Source organism: Pezoporus wallicus, unplaced genomic scaffold, assembly GCF_028554395.1.
Source record: "Pezoporus wallicus isolate ANWC-B61680 ecotype Strahan unplaced genomic scaffold, APGP_CSIRO_Pwel_v1 contig_7331, whole genome shotgun sequence".
NCBI lineage: Eukaryota > Metazoa > Chordata > Aves > Psittaciformes > Psittacidae > Pezoporus > Pezoporus wallicus.
This window is the reverse complement of record NW_026637727.1, coordinates 360,589-376,640: the sequence shown is the minus strand read 5'-3', so window position 1 is coordinate 376,640 and position 16,052 is coordinate 360,589. Positions and strand designations below refer to the sequence as shown.

General features: G+C 35.6%; 1 protein-coding gene across 3 annotated transcripts in view; it reads left to right on the top strand.

Annotated features, from left to right (window-relative positions):
• CDH8 (cadherin 8) overlaps window positions 1-16,052 on the top strand; it is a 153,914-nt gene that overhangs the window by 126,610 nt on the left and 11,252 nt on the right. For 2 of the 3 annotated variants that reach the window (XR_008971958.1, XM_057407420.1), the window contains 2 exons: window positions 472-589; window positions 8,781-8,901. Coding sequence is in view for 2 of the 3 variants with exons in the window: in XM_057407420.1 (XP_057263403.1) it covers window positions 8,871-8,901 (31 nt within the window). In the remaining variant the exon portion in view is untranslated. Of the gene's footprint in view, window positions 1-471; window positions 590-8,780; window positions 8,902-16,052 lie in introns of those variants that run through there. The other variant, XM_057407419.1, reaches the window with a different exon arrangement.

The window sequence follows — 16,052 nt, the reverse complement described above, 5'->3', positions numbered from 1 at the left end:
TTCATTTTAAAAATGTATATTTTTATTCAGTAAATTAAAAAATGGTGGCAGGGGAAAGGAGAAAGGATTAAAGATAGATTGTACATTTTGGTTCCGTGAGAAGCATGGGTACATGAATGAAACACTACCATAGGCATTGTAAGTGTTTCTGAAATGATTTTCTTTCTTCTTTACTGCTGAATAATAATTTAGTACTTGCCAAATCAGCGTCAGTTTTTACTGACCTCTGTCACGTGCCTGTCTTTCCTTAACCTCTGCCTCCTTGTTCTGGAAACTGTTTAAATGGGACAGATACATTCCCTCTTCCCCAGACGTTCAGTTGAAGGTCTGTAAAAGCCTGGCAAGATTATAAATTAATATTGTTAATATGGCATGTGGACAAATGAGAATGTGTCTGAAAGAATGGAACGTGGTTTTTTTTCAATATTGTACATTTATGTGAATACTTAATGAGAGCATTTTCTGTTGAAGGTAATTCAGATTGTCAGTGCTGTTGACAAAGACGATCCTAAAAATGGGCATTATTTCCTGTACAGTCTTCTTCCTGAAATGGCCAACAATCCAAATTTCACCATCAAGAAAAATGAAGGTAAATACAAAACATACATAATGTGTATCTGAACAACTTCATTTTGAATTGCTTTTTGACTTCCATTTACTTTACCAGTTTGTCCCTGGGCAATTGTAGATAATGTGTTTAATGGTACCTTCATTATATCTCCTAAGCTATTTCGAATATCTTTACAGTAGATAAAAAGAAAGTAAAATGAATACTGCATTTAGATCCAGAAGACAGCTCACTGGCTTAAATAAAATGAAAGCATAGATTTATTGCCTGTTTTATTTCTATTAACTTGAAATTCCAGAGATATGCTATTAAGTGAAAATCTGAAATTATGTTGATAAAAAAATGTTGATCCTATGTTGACTGGATATAGATGGGAATATAAAATTAAGTATCTACTAAATCCACCAAAGGAAACACCATTTAAGCCTATTTGTTGTGTGTATAAAGATTCCAAAGTATTTCAGTTAGGCACTTCTACTGGAAAGAGAAATATGACCAGAAAAGCCCAGAAGGACACTGTGACACTGTGCTTTAGAGCACTTCTGGAAGGGCAAAATGTCATTCTGTAGTACCTTAGAAGTGGAATTACATGTGTGATGGAAAAAAAGGACACATTTAATATTGTTGAGCAATAAATTTACAGTGATCCTTTTGTTTGGCACGCAAGTATTTGAAGGTCATGTGAGAAAGATGACCTGTGAGAATGATCACAAGAATGCTATAAATAGTTATTTATGTGTTTGTACTTGAATATTCAGCAAAATTTTTTCATCTTGGCTTCTTTTTCTTTTTTATGTAACACTACCCTGTCAGGCATTTTAGTCAAATTCAGTCTCTTATTTCTCTTACTTAAAATTATGTTGAAGGCAATCCCTACTTAATCTATTACTAATAGGAAGATGTATCTGAGATGTATGTGCATGAGTGTAAAAGTAATGCATGAAATGTCAAATAAAAAGAAAATGCCGTTTTCATTTTTTATTGTAGCTGTTCCAACCAAGAAGAATGATGGCAGCATTTCATTTAATTATACCATAAAAACCTTAATTCTTAAATCAGCTTAAATAGATAATGAAGTTTTCCTTTCATTAGATATGTTTTTCTCTTACAGCATTCACAAAGTGTGTCTCTACTTGCATTTGTACTTACACATAGGAAATAAGTCTCTGCATGTTTTCTGCACTTACAGGAGAAGATATAACAAACCTCTCCAAAATGCATTTGATAATCATCAGTAGTGTAAGACAAACTGAATTAAGCATCCTAAATGTGAGGTAGTTTGGGTTGCACAGAATGATGAAGTAAAAGAGGTATTATCACTTCTCTTCCTTCATATTTAAATGCTTATCTTACATCACTAGTTAGTCCTCTCCTTCCAGTCTGCTACCCATTTGAGACCCACTCGTCCTCCTAGTCACAGCTAATGGCATAATTACTGCTATGAGTGGGAGTGAAGAAACTTTATAAAAGCATGGTTTTGGAAAATTAGTCCAGTTTTGTTACAACATTGCCACTTGGTTTTACAGGTTTTAATGCATTTGAATCAGTTAAATGTGTAAATCCTCCTAAAACAACCAATGGAAATCTCTTGAAATAAGAATCTACTTGAAGAGACTTTCCTGATTTAATCTTTCAGTATCCAAGAATGAAATTCCAGCTATGCGTGCCATCTTTTTCTGTCAGGATTGCTCAGCCAGGGATGCAGCCCATGGTTGGTGCTAGAACATGATCTCCCACAGGAAGCAAATACTCGTGGTCAAAGCCAAAATCAGAGTATAATTTGGTTGAGGTGAGGTTTCATGTCATTTAAACATCATAAATCTTTAGTAAGTCTTTATTTAGTTATGGCACTTAAACAATGAACTTGACTATGACTTTGTCTGGCATATGTCTGCTAGGTAAGCGTGAGTGATTATTCTTGTTGAAAAATCTCCAATATGCCTAAAAAACAAAACTCAGAAGTCAAATTTCTTCTTAGTTGTACTGTGAGTGTCTGGGCAGTCCAAATGCTAGCTTGATATGATTAATAGAGGCAATATAAGAAAATTCCTGTAACAAACCCTACTCTCATTTCTGGAGAACTCTGTTGCTGAGGGTCAGATCAGTGCACAGCCCACTTAGGCTTGGAACAGAAAAATATTTCCTCATATTGGTGGGCAAAATCCTTGGCACTTTCATGACTGTGACCTCAGGCTCAACTTTCTCCCATATTCTTGGCCTTGTCAAATTCTTCAAGGTGGGAGAGACTGACTTGATGGCTTGTGAAGAAGTGCTATCCTAACCAACTGTGGATATTATAAATGGATTGCATTTTTCTCAGGAAACCTAATCTAAAAACCCATTTTGTTTTTTGTTGTTAGAATTAGTAATTTTTTATTTTCATCTTGCATTTCTCCAAAATTCTCTCAAGTGTAGAGATAAAAGTACCCCTCCTCAAGAGCTTCGGCAAAATGATACTAGCCTTTTGGAGTCTTCTTTTGTGCTTCGGGTAACACTGTGGCATTTGGCAATCACTTCCTCCTTCATGAAGTAATGACTTTATCTGGCATCGTCTGGACACATTCCTGTGTCACATTATCTAGGTGCTCCTGCTCCAGCAGGGGGATTGGACTAGATGATCTTTTGAGGTCCCTTCCAATCTCTAGCATACTGTCTGTGTGTGTGTGTGTGTGTGTACTGTGCAAACAGTGCAGTTTGGCATATGCCATCGGAAGAAAGCTATGGTGCTCTGTTTCTGTCCCTCATGCTAAAAAGTATATGATGCACATATTCTTGAATTTTCTCTTTCTGTATGGAACAAAAGCATAACCATTAATTATTTTTGTTTGTTGCCTGCAGGCTAATCCTATTGTTCAAACTTTCCAGATTGCCCTAAAGCAAGTTCATATGATACTTCAGTAATTAGCTGTGCTGCCCGAATACACTACAAATGCTATGATGGGCTATGTTTTTATTGCCCAATATGTTTAACTGAGTGACGCAGCAGTGTATCTTCGTCAGAAATCACAAAAAAAACCTCCACTTCTCCTAGGACTGTAGTATGTATTACAGAAATTACTTAATTTCTATATAACTATATATACATAAAATATATAGTTTAATTATATATATATTTCTATATAACTATATATATATGATATATTCTGTGATCATAGTAGTATCTGTTCCTTGAAATGATACATCAGTATCCTTTATTTGTTTGGTCTGTTGAATTTGCATATTTACAACCCCTTCTGTACACAAGATGCCCCAAACTGCAGAGGCTGTAGTGCCTTTCTGATGTAAATAATGCAAAAATGTGTATTTGAATGTCATTATACATCTCACTGAAAGTCAGTAGATCATTTCTTAGCATTCTTTACTTCTTATATCTCCTTTTCTGAGCAAAACTGTCAGTTACTGAGTAGTTTTCCTTAGGATTTGTGCCTTAGCTGAATGGGCAGCTACTGATAATCTGAAGTAAAGCAATCCTACTCTCTCAAGCTGTTAATGCAAGGAGTGCTGCTCATTTAGAACCTTTACACCTTCACACCTTCACAACAGAAATAATAAAATTATGTAATAAAAATATAAGAAATTAATGCAAAGTAAAAAACATGTTCTCAGTGTTAGTCCTGGTGACTAAACCTGTGACATAACAAATCCTTGACTGCATAAACTCATATAGACTGACTCTCTGGTCACTTATTTTTCACATATCTTCATGCTGGGTTCCTGCATGGGAGCAAAAACGGGAAAAAAATGAAAGTAGATGTTATGTGCAGTGTGCCTGAAAACTTCAAACCGAAAAGCCCTTAAAACTTCCAAAGAAAACATCTCATGTTTGGATGAGTGTCAGTACACTCTAGCAATATGTTTGTATATTCCTTAGCTGAATCAAATTAACCCTCCCAAAAAGCTGTAGGATTACAAGAAATGAAAAAAAAACTGACAGGAATTTAGACTACTGATAAGTATTTTGTACTGTCGTGGCATCAGCAAAATGAAATGGGACCTTTGGAAATGGAATTAGCATTTGTTGACAATCTTTTTTCCGGTGAGTTGTCTTCACAAAGCGTTACCTAAATTCTAATGCCAGTATCTGGATTATCTCCTGCATCCCAAACAATATGCTTACAGAAATACCTGTTTTCAGCAGTGAATTCCTAATGTTCTCATGGTTTCCTTAGGTTGTTCAAGTGCAAACAGAATTTTGTGATAAAAGCATTTTCACAGATGTAAACATTTTTATATGCTGCCAATGCAATTTTTACTTTCAAAAACTAGCAAATACATCTTGCCATAAAGAGAATTCAAGTTTTTCCCAAAGGATATCTGCTATTCCATTTTTCGTATGACAAATTCTACTTTCTAATGGAACAAAACCCAACCCAAATATTCTAGAGTGCCTTTGCATGCAGTATCTCTTCTGGCAGAAGAAATGGTGCACCTCCACTGTATGAGTGGGATATTACTACTCTCACTAGGACTTATGTAGTAGGAGCAATTACAGGGTTGCTTGGAACATGGGCAGGCCTTATCTTTGGGTTAAGGAAACCATCTTGTGGTGTGTATTCCTGCAGAAGTCCAATGGCCTTATAAATAATCAGCTTCCCCTTTCCCCAAAATACTCAATGTCTGCGTGGTGAGCTGAGCTCTGAATTTGAGCCAAACTGATTTTAGTGAATGCATAGTAAACAGTGGGATTGGGGTTTTCTTTTTAAATGGATATGTACTTTAGTAATGGACTGTTCTGCTGGTTCTTTATAATGAACTTAATATTTATTCTCAGCCATGCATTGTCTACTATACCTATGATACCTATAACAGCTCCAAGAGTGTTCAGGTTTAAATGTCCATTTCTTTTGTTCTTCCCATCTAGCAAGTTTAATCTATCACTTATATCCTCATTGTGCTGCCTTGAAGGTGTAGGCAATGTGTCATGCATTTAAAAGGAAATAGTCTGGTATAATCGCTTCAATCACTAACTGACTCGTTTGCCTTTGTATACTATTGCACATCTTATTTTAAAATATTTCCTATTTATCACCCCTTTACCATTAATAACTATTTCTAAACTACTTCAAAAATAGCTGAAGAAGACAATTACATGCACATCTCTTTTCAATATCCCAAATAATAAAAAGAAATTATCAGTACTTTTTTAAAAGTACTTCTGTTTCACTGTGTTTTTAATGTAATAAAACCTAGATTTTTTTTCATATCTTTTTCCTGAAAATATTTTAGCAGCATCTGTCAAATGCCTACTTGGAGGGTGAGTCTTTTTTTCTCACAAGAGTAACTCTCGCGTTAAAATGAGTTTCTTTCCCTGAACCAGCATCTTTTGGCATTTCTCGGTAAGTCTCTCTGCCATTGTCTCAGCTGCCATCTAAACCTCCTTCTGTGTTTTTGATTGACTTTTCTTTCCACATACACAGCTCAGAGAGCTAAGAGGTGGCACTGCTATTTCATTGCCCTCCTTCCACTTTGCCCAATTTCAAAGTTAACCCACTGACCTCAGGTACAAATTGCCTTAGCAAGGACATCATTAAACCCACCATTTCTTGATGGATGTACAATGAACACCTAGAGTAACAGCACCCAATATGGTCCCTTAGATTTGAACAGTAAATCCTCATTTTTGCAGTTTCATGCAATCTTTCAAGAGCATTGGAAACTTCATGGCTGGCATCTGTGCCAGAGTGTGTTTCACAATGGCAGTTCTTGAGGGAAAGCTTATATATTTCTAATGTGTTTAATTAGCATCCTCATTCCTTTTCTAGATCAATAATTAGGCTTTCAAAATACAACTCTAAAACCTACCAAATCACTTCCTTCTGAGTGGTTTTCTTGAAAAGTAAAATTAAAATTAAGTGGTTTGGTCAGAAATGTGTCTTTCAGCCTATAAGTAAATATTTTTCTACCATGTCTTTGAATATTAGTCATATGGAATAACATCTAGAAGACTGCATCTAAAATCGTAAAAGAATATGCTGCATAATCTAGGAAAGAGCGTTGTTCAACTTCTCTCTTAAAAGGCATAGTTTTGTCACCAGAAATCACAGGTAATATTTGCATTGTGAGGTGCATTCAGTGTGAAAGCAGTAGAGAGTTAAAAATAAATGGTTCCAATGTATTAAAAAACAGCAAACACAAACTAACCTATGATCTGGCACTTCTGTGCCTGTATCTACCATCCACAGGTACACGTCATGTTTCTCCAGGAGGGTTCATAATGTGAACAAATGTATTATAAATATCATACTATCAGTCTTTTTTTCTCAGCATGGCATTAAAACTGGAGCTCTTTAAAGTTCAACATTTTTATAAACTGAGGATATCAGAACAGCCTCAGATTATTGATTTTTTAATGAATAATATAGTTAATAATAAAATTGTTAATATAAAAATCATTGAAATATTCCTTTTTTGGTGGCTGAAAGATTTTGTTCATGAAGTTCTCTTTTTACAATATAAGCAGTGTTATAAATTGTAAGTTATAGAAGTTTAAGCAAGAAAATATAAGGATGCTTTCTGAGTAGAAAGGTCTAAGTTTTATCAAGACAAATCATCTGATAGTTAAGGCATTTAAGCTTCTAATAAACATTTTAGTTTTGTGAATTTAGCCTATTCTGACATGAAATCATATTTCAGAAAACTCTTAATTGTTTTTTGGATGAATACTTACCTTTTTCACTTAAAACCAAAATGTGATTTACAGGCCTGAACTACCACATTCTATTTATGATCTGCAAGTTATACTACATTGCTGGGTCAGAGCCCATTTCTACAAGTAATGTCTCAAGTGTATCTTGGTCTGTGTGCTGGAAAGCCTGTAAGAATTATGATTTGTCTGTGTGGTGATAGAAGTACACTCTGCTACCTCAGCTCCCTCACTATTGGAGCAGGCAGGCAGAGATAGCATGGCCTGAAAAGGGAAAGGACAGATTCAAGCTCTTACTTGATTAATATGCAAAAAGTGGTATTCAGCCAGTGCAAATACTTTTCCTGAAGTGAGCCATTGTGCATTAGCTGGTGTCAAGTCCCTGAAATAATTTGATTTTATAACAGGGGAAATGCAGTTCCTTGTTTATTACACTAAGGTTCCTTCATCCTTACTCCTTAGAAGATTGACCTGATTGAAACTGCTTTGGATCGGAAACTATGTTAGATCATTCTTTGTAGCAGGAAAAGTAATCAGTTTTCTCATTTACATATCTGACAATTCAAAGATGTAATGTCATCCTGTGAAGTAACAGACTGTGTCTAAAGACTCAGAAACATGAGCCCTTTCTGCTAGCGATAAAGTGATAAGTGGCAGAGGTGGAAATCAGTCTAGAGATCTTTAGACTATTCTCAAATTCTAGAACACTGGTAGAATTTAAAGTTAATGATAACATTACCAAGGGACTCTAATACACTCCAGTAGTGCTCCAGAGTTCTGTCTTTCCAGGCACTGAATGCATTTCCATTTCCACTGTGGGATTTCACATTACAGTTGAAGTAATATATTCAACTCCTTTCTACTATGCCATTTTGCTGTCCTAGCAAGGTTGCACTTTTCCATGGTTACAGTAGGGTTAGTGCCATCTAGCCTGAGAATGCCAGTGAAAATATTCTCAGTATACACCTTTCATGCCTGATAGCTTTTTGCTTTCTTTCCCCCTTCTTTCTTTACTATCATCACTATTGACTACATTCTGTTATTCCCCAGTGTCCTGTTTTAACTTGATGTTGAATATCAAGTGCGATTTAAAACAGCTTCCCTGGCATAGAAGGACACGATGTTATTTTCTGAAGGGAAGGTTATATTAATGTAGATGGGAGACCAGCATTTTTACACTCCAGTTCGTTGTGTGCCACTTCCTTCACTGACACCTGCTTCTGCTGTCTCTCTCATCTTTCTTCTTGCATGCAGATCACTGTTCTTTCTGGACTCCCTTCTAATTAGAACTACAAAGTAGGTGAAGACTAAGTGCAGTTCCTCTACAAGCATACTTTTAAGCCCTATGTGGATGTTCTACATCTTTACAATGGTTATGTGCTTTTCACCACTTCGATGGGCTATAGAGATGAATACTTCTTGGTGCATATAGCTGCTCTAGCTGAAACTGAATGTCAGAAAAATAGAATCAGCACTTCAAGGGCTAGCTCCTCTACCAAGCTCCTCCACACTGACCATTCTGTCTATTCTATCAATCTGAAACCTTACTCACTCCTCTCCTGTATTCAGGATACAGGGCTCCAGACAGATTCTCTCTCTCCTTCGCCCTAAGCCAGATGTGATCCATCAAGTCTTCATTCGACTGGACAGGCCAACCTGATGAGTGAACCAGCAAGGAGGGGGCTATCTGGTAAGCTGATTGTCCTCTTTAGGCATCTTTAGGCTCTTCTTCAACTCTTCTGTGTTCCCCAGCACGTCTGTACTTTTTATAGTTTTGTAGCTGACAAAATGTTTCTCTGAGAGCACTCCTGTTCCAAATGCTTTTAACCTTTCAGTCCTGTTTTAGCTTAGCTCTGTGACAGCTTCTTTCCAAGCCTCACAAAAGTAGACTTTCTGTCTGAGAGTTGCATATGCACATTGGAAAATTAGACTAATTTCCACAGCATCACATCCTTGCATAGAGTGCCTTTTATTTTCAGTCACATGAATCAATCACAAATACATTGCTGTTTCAAGACACTCAAGTAAATATGACCAAGCCCAAAATGACTTTAAATGTCAGTGATGAAATCCAGGATAATACTGTATATATGCAGCATGCCATTATGCATACATGACAAAAGAGACTTTTATTTCACTCATTCTTAATTTATTATTTTTGCTGCTAGCAACATAATGTTGCCAAGGCGTCAATTATGTTTAATTTTATAAATCAAACTAATTAAGAACCAGATGCAATCTGAGTGAAAAAGATCTGAGGTCAGTGTTGTGCACCATATGTACAACACTGCTTATTCACGATGAGGAGATGGATTGGACAGCTGTGAATTTTCCTGCTGTAGGAGCTTCATCATGCTCAGTGTAACATACTTCTCTTTTTCCAGATTCTTTACTTTTATAATAAAACTAAAGAAAAAAGAGTAACACTGCCAAGACTTTAAAAGAATAAGTAAGGGATAAAAGTTTTGGAAAAAAAACAGGAAAACAATTTGGTTAGCAAATTGTGGAATGGATGGATCTAACCCCTCCAGGTTTTCTGCAAGACACAATTCCCATAGTGGAAGTGTTCACAGACAATGCCCTCAGTATATCTGATTTCTTGTCAATGGATCTAATTCACTGAGTAGGAGGAATGATGTCCTAGAGCTGAAGGTTCTGGCAGGGCCTCTACCTTTTTACCATCTCAGTCTATTACCTGATAAAGACATACTGCGTCTTAGGAAGTTCCCCTCTGTTTTCACCTCATTGTAGATTTTGGTTTGAATATTTGGATTTTCTCTCTAATTACCTCTTCAGTAATTACAGCCCAAGACTGGTTTTCTTCCCTTTTTTTGCACCCTGTAAATTCATTGGTTGCTTTCATTATGTATTGTTTCTTTGTCTTATCATGTTCTAAATACAGGCTTTTGAGAAGGAATACCAATTTATTAGATGCTATTATTGTACTTTTATTTTGTCAATTAATGAGAAACTAGATAGGAGTCCCATTTTAAAGTTTCAGTTGTAGCAAAGATTAGAACATCAACAGTCTTCTGCTAGTGGAAGAAACTCAACAGGCTAAAAATGAAAATTATATAAGCAGGAATCATCACATATTAGCTGTTAATTTTTCCTTTGGTTAGTAAAAATCTCCCTTTGTCATTATAACAGACATAAAATATACAGCCTATTTGCACATGGTTCCTCTATTAAAACAGAAGGTATTAATTTTTCACACTTAGCCTCAAGGCTTATCTGATAAACTATTACACAACTGACATTATAATGTGAATTAAAAAGACAAAGATCATGTTCCAATTTGCATCTTGTTTTGAACCAGCTACCCAAGTGGCGTACAGGAAAGAAAGTAATTAAAGAGGTGGCCATTACATTGATGATTATATGAATTCTATGTCTATACATTGTCCTGTGGTCACATTTATTCCATACACTTTAATTTCCTCCTTACTACTTCTAAGGACATGACTGTTCAAGAATGGGCTGCATTTCTCTGGCAAGAGCAGATACAGCAGTGATACCCTGAAGGAAATATGATTTTTATATTCATTTTGACCAGAGCTTCGCACAGCAAGCTTTGAAGAACAGGGGAGACAAAGCTTGAATTCAGTTGGATGGGGTGTTTTGTACCACTTCTTAGGATATTTTCCCTACAAAATCAACTTCTGATTTTGTAATTTGCATGGGTGGTGGTGTTGTAAAATGAGTCACTTTGTTATTCTTTAGTTAATTCTATCTAATTAGGATCTATTCTATTTGGCAAGCATCCAGTAATTACTTGTATATTTATGTAATTATTAGTATTTAGTATTTGTATAATAAATATGCCTAGAAGGCAGTCCATTCAGAGGGCAGAAAAGAAAAAGTACATTATTTTACTGAATACAAAGATCTTGCATACTGAGCCAAGTGCAGAAAGTAAATGAAATGCATAAGTTGACCTGTCTAGTCCAGAGAGAGTTTGCATATCCTAAAATTATAGGATATGCATACTTAGTAATCAGTGCTGATTATAGAGGGACTGAAGATAGGCCCCTGTTTGAAGTGAGATAATAACCCAGCTTGTTAGGCAGAGATAAATAGAAGAACTTCAAGAAAAGGACCAGATGTCTGCCTGATGGTGTTGACGAGGGAGAGCTTGCAGGGTTCTCAAAGGTAACATGGATGGACACATAGTGAGGTTACAGTGAATCAGCAAAGCAATGATAGCTGTCTGCCCATATTAAGATAGCAAAGTCAGATCGCCCCAGTTTGGCCTAAACTGTGGGCTCAAGTAACCAAACTTCATTTTTGCTGTAGGCTAAGGGCTATGTACATTCTTGAGCAGTAACTTTAACACTGTACTAATTTTTGTTTACTGCATCTGATCCTATAATAAGTCAGGAATAAAGTCTTATCAAGTGGAGGTTTGAATGGAGTTAGGTATTGCAGTCACAAACCTAAAAAGAAGCTTCAATCATAATCACTGAATGTTGATGAAAGTACTCTGCTGTGTTCTGCAAAACGATGGACTGTCTTGAACCTGATCACTGACTTTTTTATTCTCTTTACTTTTTAGAATGTAATAAATGACATAGTAGTTTCACATTGCTTTCAGAAAAACAGAACTTTTGGGGTTGGTTTGTGTTTTGCTAGGAAACTTTCGTTCAGTCTAACCTAAATTTAAAGCTAAAATCTAGGTTATAGGTAATAATAAAAAATAAGATAAAAATGTTTCATGTAACCTTTTTGAACCTATCGATCCCTAACCTTGCTTAACTCTGTCATGTCACTTTCTATAACATTTTCATCTCTTATATGACCCTTCTGTAAGTTATACAATGTTCACCCTAATAGAGATTAAGAACTTGTGATCTAAGAGTAGTCTACAGAAGTTTTGGTTAAGAAACTGTTCGAGTTCAGAATAGTTCAGAATACTTTTGTATAGCTTGGTTACAGGTTTCCTGTATGATTTTGGACAAATCATTTAATCACTGTGCCTGTCATTGTGCATCTGTACGCTGCAGACATTCTTTTAAAACATTTATCTGACACTCACATATGACATAAACGGCACCTATTAGCAGCTCTCTATGGGCTGGTAAAGACTGATTTTCAAGAGTGCTTTATGGCGTCTCTTCATATTTTTCTGAAACTCCTAGTTAGAAAACATGTTCAAGTTATTCTGCCACTCAGGGAAGGAAATGGTGGAACCCAGTCTAATGACAGCTGTAGCTAAAGCATTGTTGTATCTTTGATAGAAGAGTAAATAAAGGTGAAGGTAGTTCAGACTTGATTCTACACTGTACATCTCCTTCTCCATCAACTTTATCTATCCTGTAACATTAAAACTTCCCTCTCTGTACTGCCTTTTTCTGTTCTTAAATGAGAAAAATAATTTTTTGTAACAAATCAACTTAATCTTACTTTGTGCTTGTCCTCTGCTAATATGCAAGAAAAAAAAAGAAATATTTGCTAAAAACTTTAGAGTTCCAATGCAGTCTATCTGTCAGAACCACTTGCTTCAAAACTCTGTATAAAGAGCTAAGGTTTTTCTAGACTAAAATTCATATTCTTAATTTTTTTTTTCTTAGTAAAGAAACTATATCTTTTTTTTTTTCTTCTGAAGTATTTTTTTCATGATCATGCTTTTGGCATGTTAAGATACATTCTTCTTTGCCAGTAGAATTGCCTGGTGTCTTGTAATACTTTTATCTGATCCTGCTTCATATTTTTATTGCAGCTTCTGCCTATGAGCATCATTTGTACTTTGTCAGACTCTTCATCATGAATTAGAAGACAACAGGAAACAATTTTACCTTGATAAGGAAGTTGTTTTCTATTAGCATGGAGATGCATTATATATTTGTACCTTATGACTTTTCCACTTGATACAAAGAGGATGAATAAGATGTCTTTCACTTTGTCAAAAGCATATTTCATTTGTGACTAACAAATGTTTTACTATTTGCAGAATCGCCCTCTTTGGAGATAATCAAAAACTGCCTGGAGACATTTGTGGGCTCTAGGTAGCTGTGCTTGAGCAGGGGAGTAGACCAGATGACCTCCGAAGGTCCTTTCCAATCTCAACCATTCTGTGATTCTATAAAAACTCCAGAACCCCTTATCAACTGATGCTATAGTTTGCAGATATTTACCAATATAATCACTGACTTTGTAATATTACTTCAGCAGTGAGGCAGAATTCAAATGCTGAGATCCTTCCCTGGCTTTTTCTTTTTTCCAAGCTCTGTGTTGTTTCATGCAACATATATAGCAAAGTCAGCATCTTGATGTCCTAGTCTTGAAATTTAAATGTGTGCACATGTGTTCCCGTGGCTCTGATTTCATTCTCAGGAATCTGGGTAGGCCACATAACGTTCACATGGTTTGCAGAAATGTTCCCAAGAGTATCTGGAATGTTTCATTTGAAAACGTTATACTATCTATCTATTCCACTCTATAGACAGGTAATTGGGCTATTTCCACTTCCTGAAATTCCTTCTGTGAATGAATTTTGCTGTTCCATGCATTTCAAATGAGCTTTAGTCTTCACCATAGGAGACATGTCCTCATTGAGAGGTGCGAATATAACAAGACATTATGTGTATATTTTGGGTGTAAGCAGAGGTATAAATTACTGCTATTAATGGCTTGATGATAACAAATTGTTATTGTTATACATAATCTGCATATCTGAATGTCTTCAAAAAGTCATTATGATGCTGCCTGTGTGCCCAGGGGCAATCTTATACCGTAGCATTTCAGTCTTTCAAATTACAAAAAGCTAATATAACTCTCAATGACATTTACAAAAATGCATAATGACACTCCTTTCAGTTCTCTCACAGAAATTATTCTCAGTGAAGTTAAAGGGAATTCTGTGTATATTAGAACTGCAGGATCTGGTACTTTTTAAAATCAAAGCCATGTTTCCTTCTTAAGTGGCACCAGCTCAAAAAAAAGTTGAATAATTTTTTGTTTGTTTGTTTGTTTAATTTATTTTATGACTTAAAATACTTCAGCCAGTGTGAATTGTTTTTAATTTTCAATGCTCTTTGGCAGATAGTACATATGCTAAATTTCTTCTCATAGTAAGTTGTTATGTCAGATTTATAAACCCCTGAAAACTGGCATTTTGTAGTGGAAGTGCTGACAAGACCTTTATAACACCAGTACAAATAGGCAGCATTCCAATAAATGCTGACTGTTGTATTTATAGCCTGGTGGCTGCTTTATGCCACTGTATTTCAAGGTGAACGTTATAAAAAAACGTAATAGCATAATAGAAATACATTGTTATGGCTCGAATTTGGTTCTGTAACTGTTACAACAAAACTTAAAAGTGGTTAATGTGTCCAATTCTAGATTCAGTTTTGAAGAACCGTCATATACTCTACTGGTAAATTGTTTTAAATTCTTGCCATGTGAATGCGTATGTTCCATAGAGTATGGGAACAGAAATGACAATTATTGTAGCATGGAAAAGTGGATGTGAATTTGCTTAGTGCAAAACTGTCTTAAGTGCCAAGAACACATCACATTTAAAAACAGTAGTTCCTGCTTAAGTTTTATTTTTCTTACTATAGTATTCATAGTTTACATGATAGAAAGAAAGCTTCAATTCAAACATCTATGACTGACTTCATAGACTCTGAGCTTTCCAGACCCTAGCAGTAAGTCCCTGAAATAAGAATCGAAGGATGTGTTTGAAGTGAAGGTGAAGAATATAGCATGGGATTCTTAGAACTTTTCCATCATCTACCAAGCATACTATAAATTTAATTGAATCTGCTTGAGATTTAGCATAAGAGAACCCCAAATCAATGTAATGTGTAAAACTGTACACCTCACAGTGACCTAAGGTGCTTAGTTACCTATGTTTCATTTTTTTCCTCTCCTAGAGTGCACTTGTAAGTACACATTCATAGAAAGAATAAGAGTAAGAATCCATTATCCCTAAAGAGAAATACAGATGTCAAAGCTTTGGAATATTCTGGGCTGGGCATTTATTTAACTTTGCAGCATTTTGTGGGAATCTGGTAACAAAGCAATGGAAAGTTCTTGGTTCAAAAGCAAAATATAGCCACTATTTTATCAAAGCATTATAAAGCATAATATTACTTTCTGAAACTTTTTGGTTAAAGTAACAAGATAATAGAATTATCTAGAATATGTAGATTTCAAAAATTATCCATCAGTCTATTCAAATTGCTGTGTTAATAATGTATTTTTAATGCTAAGCACATTTGACAGCCATTTCATCTCTCTTTCTAAACTAGAGCTTGGCAACCTGCATTAATTCTTACACTTTACAGATGTAACAATCAATGCACATGCCATGTAGTGATGTGATCCGAATAAAGTAAAGCATGTCAAAGCAATGTGATTATTAGTAAACAAGTTTGTGGATGGCTTATTGAATACAGAAGAGAAAAATGTGAGGCAAAAGCCAGTGCTGTTTTAGCATATCTTACATCTTCAGTGGCCTGAATTTGCTTCAGATTATGGGAGTGTCAATCGTAATGGCATCAGGGGACTCAGAAAAGATAGACGCAACAGCAGAGTGGGTAAGATTAAAATCAGGTCTGTTGGGTACAGTTCAAACAACTGTGGAAAATGTGTAGCAGACCCAGAGACCAGTTTCCTGGTTTGACTTGCCTGAAGCACCTGTAAATCAAAAATAGAGAGAGGTAATTAATATCCTAATTATTTCTCCATCCTGTTAACAATAAAACTAGTGTTGTTTCAGAGTCAGTGCATGCTTTACATCGTCATTTTTTCAGCAGGGCTTTTCTGCCCTTCCTTGAGTGGGTTAAAAAACCCAGATACAAAATGGAAGAGTTGGTGCTGGATTGTAAGTGA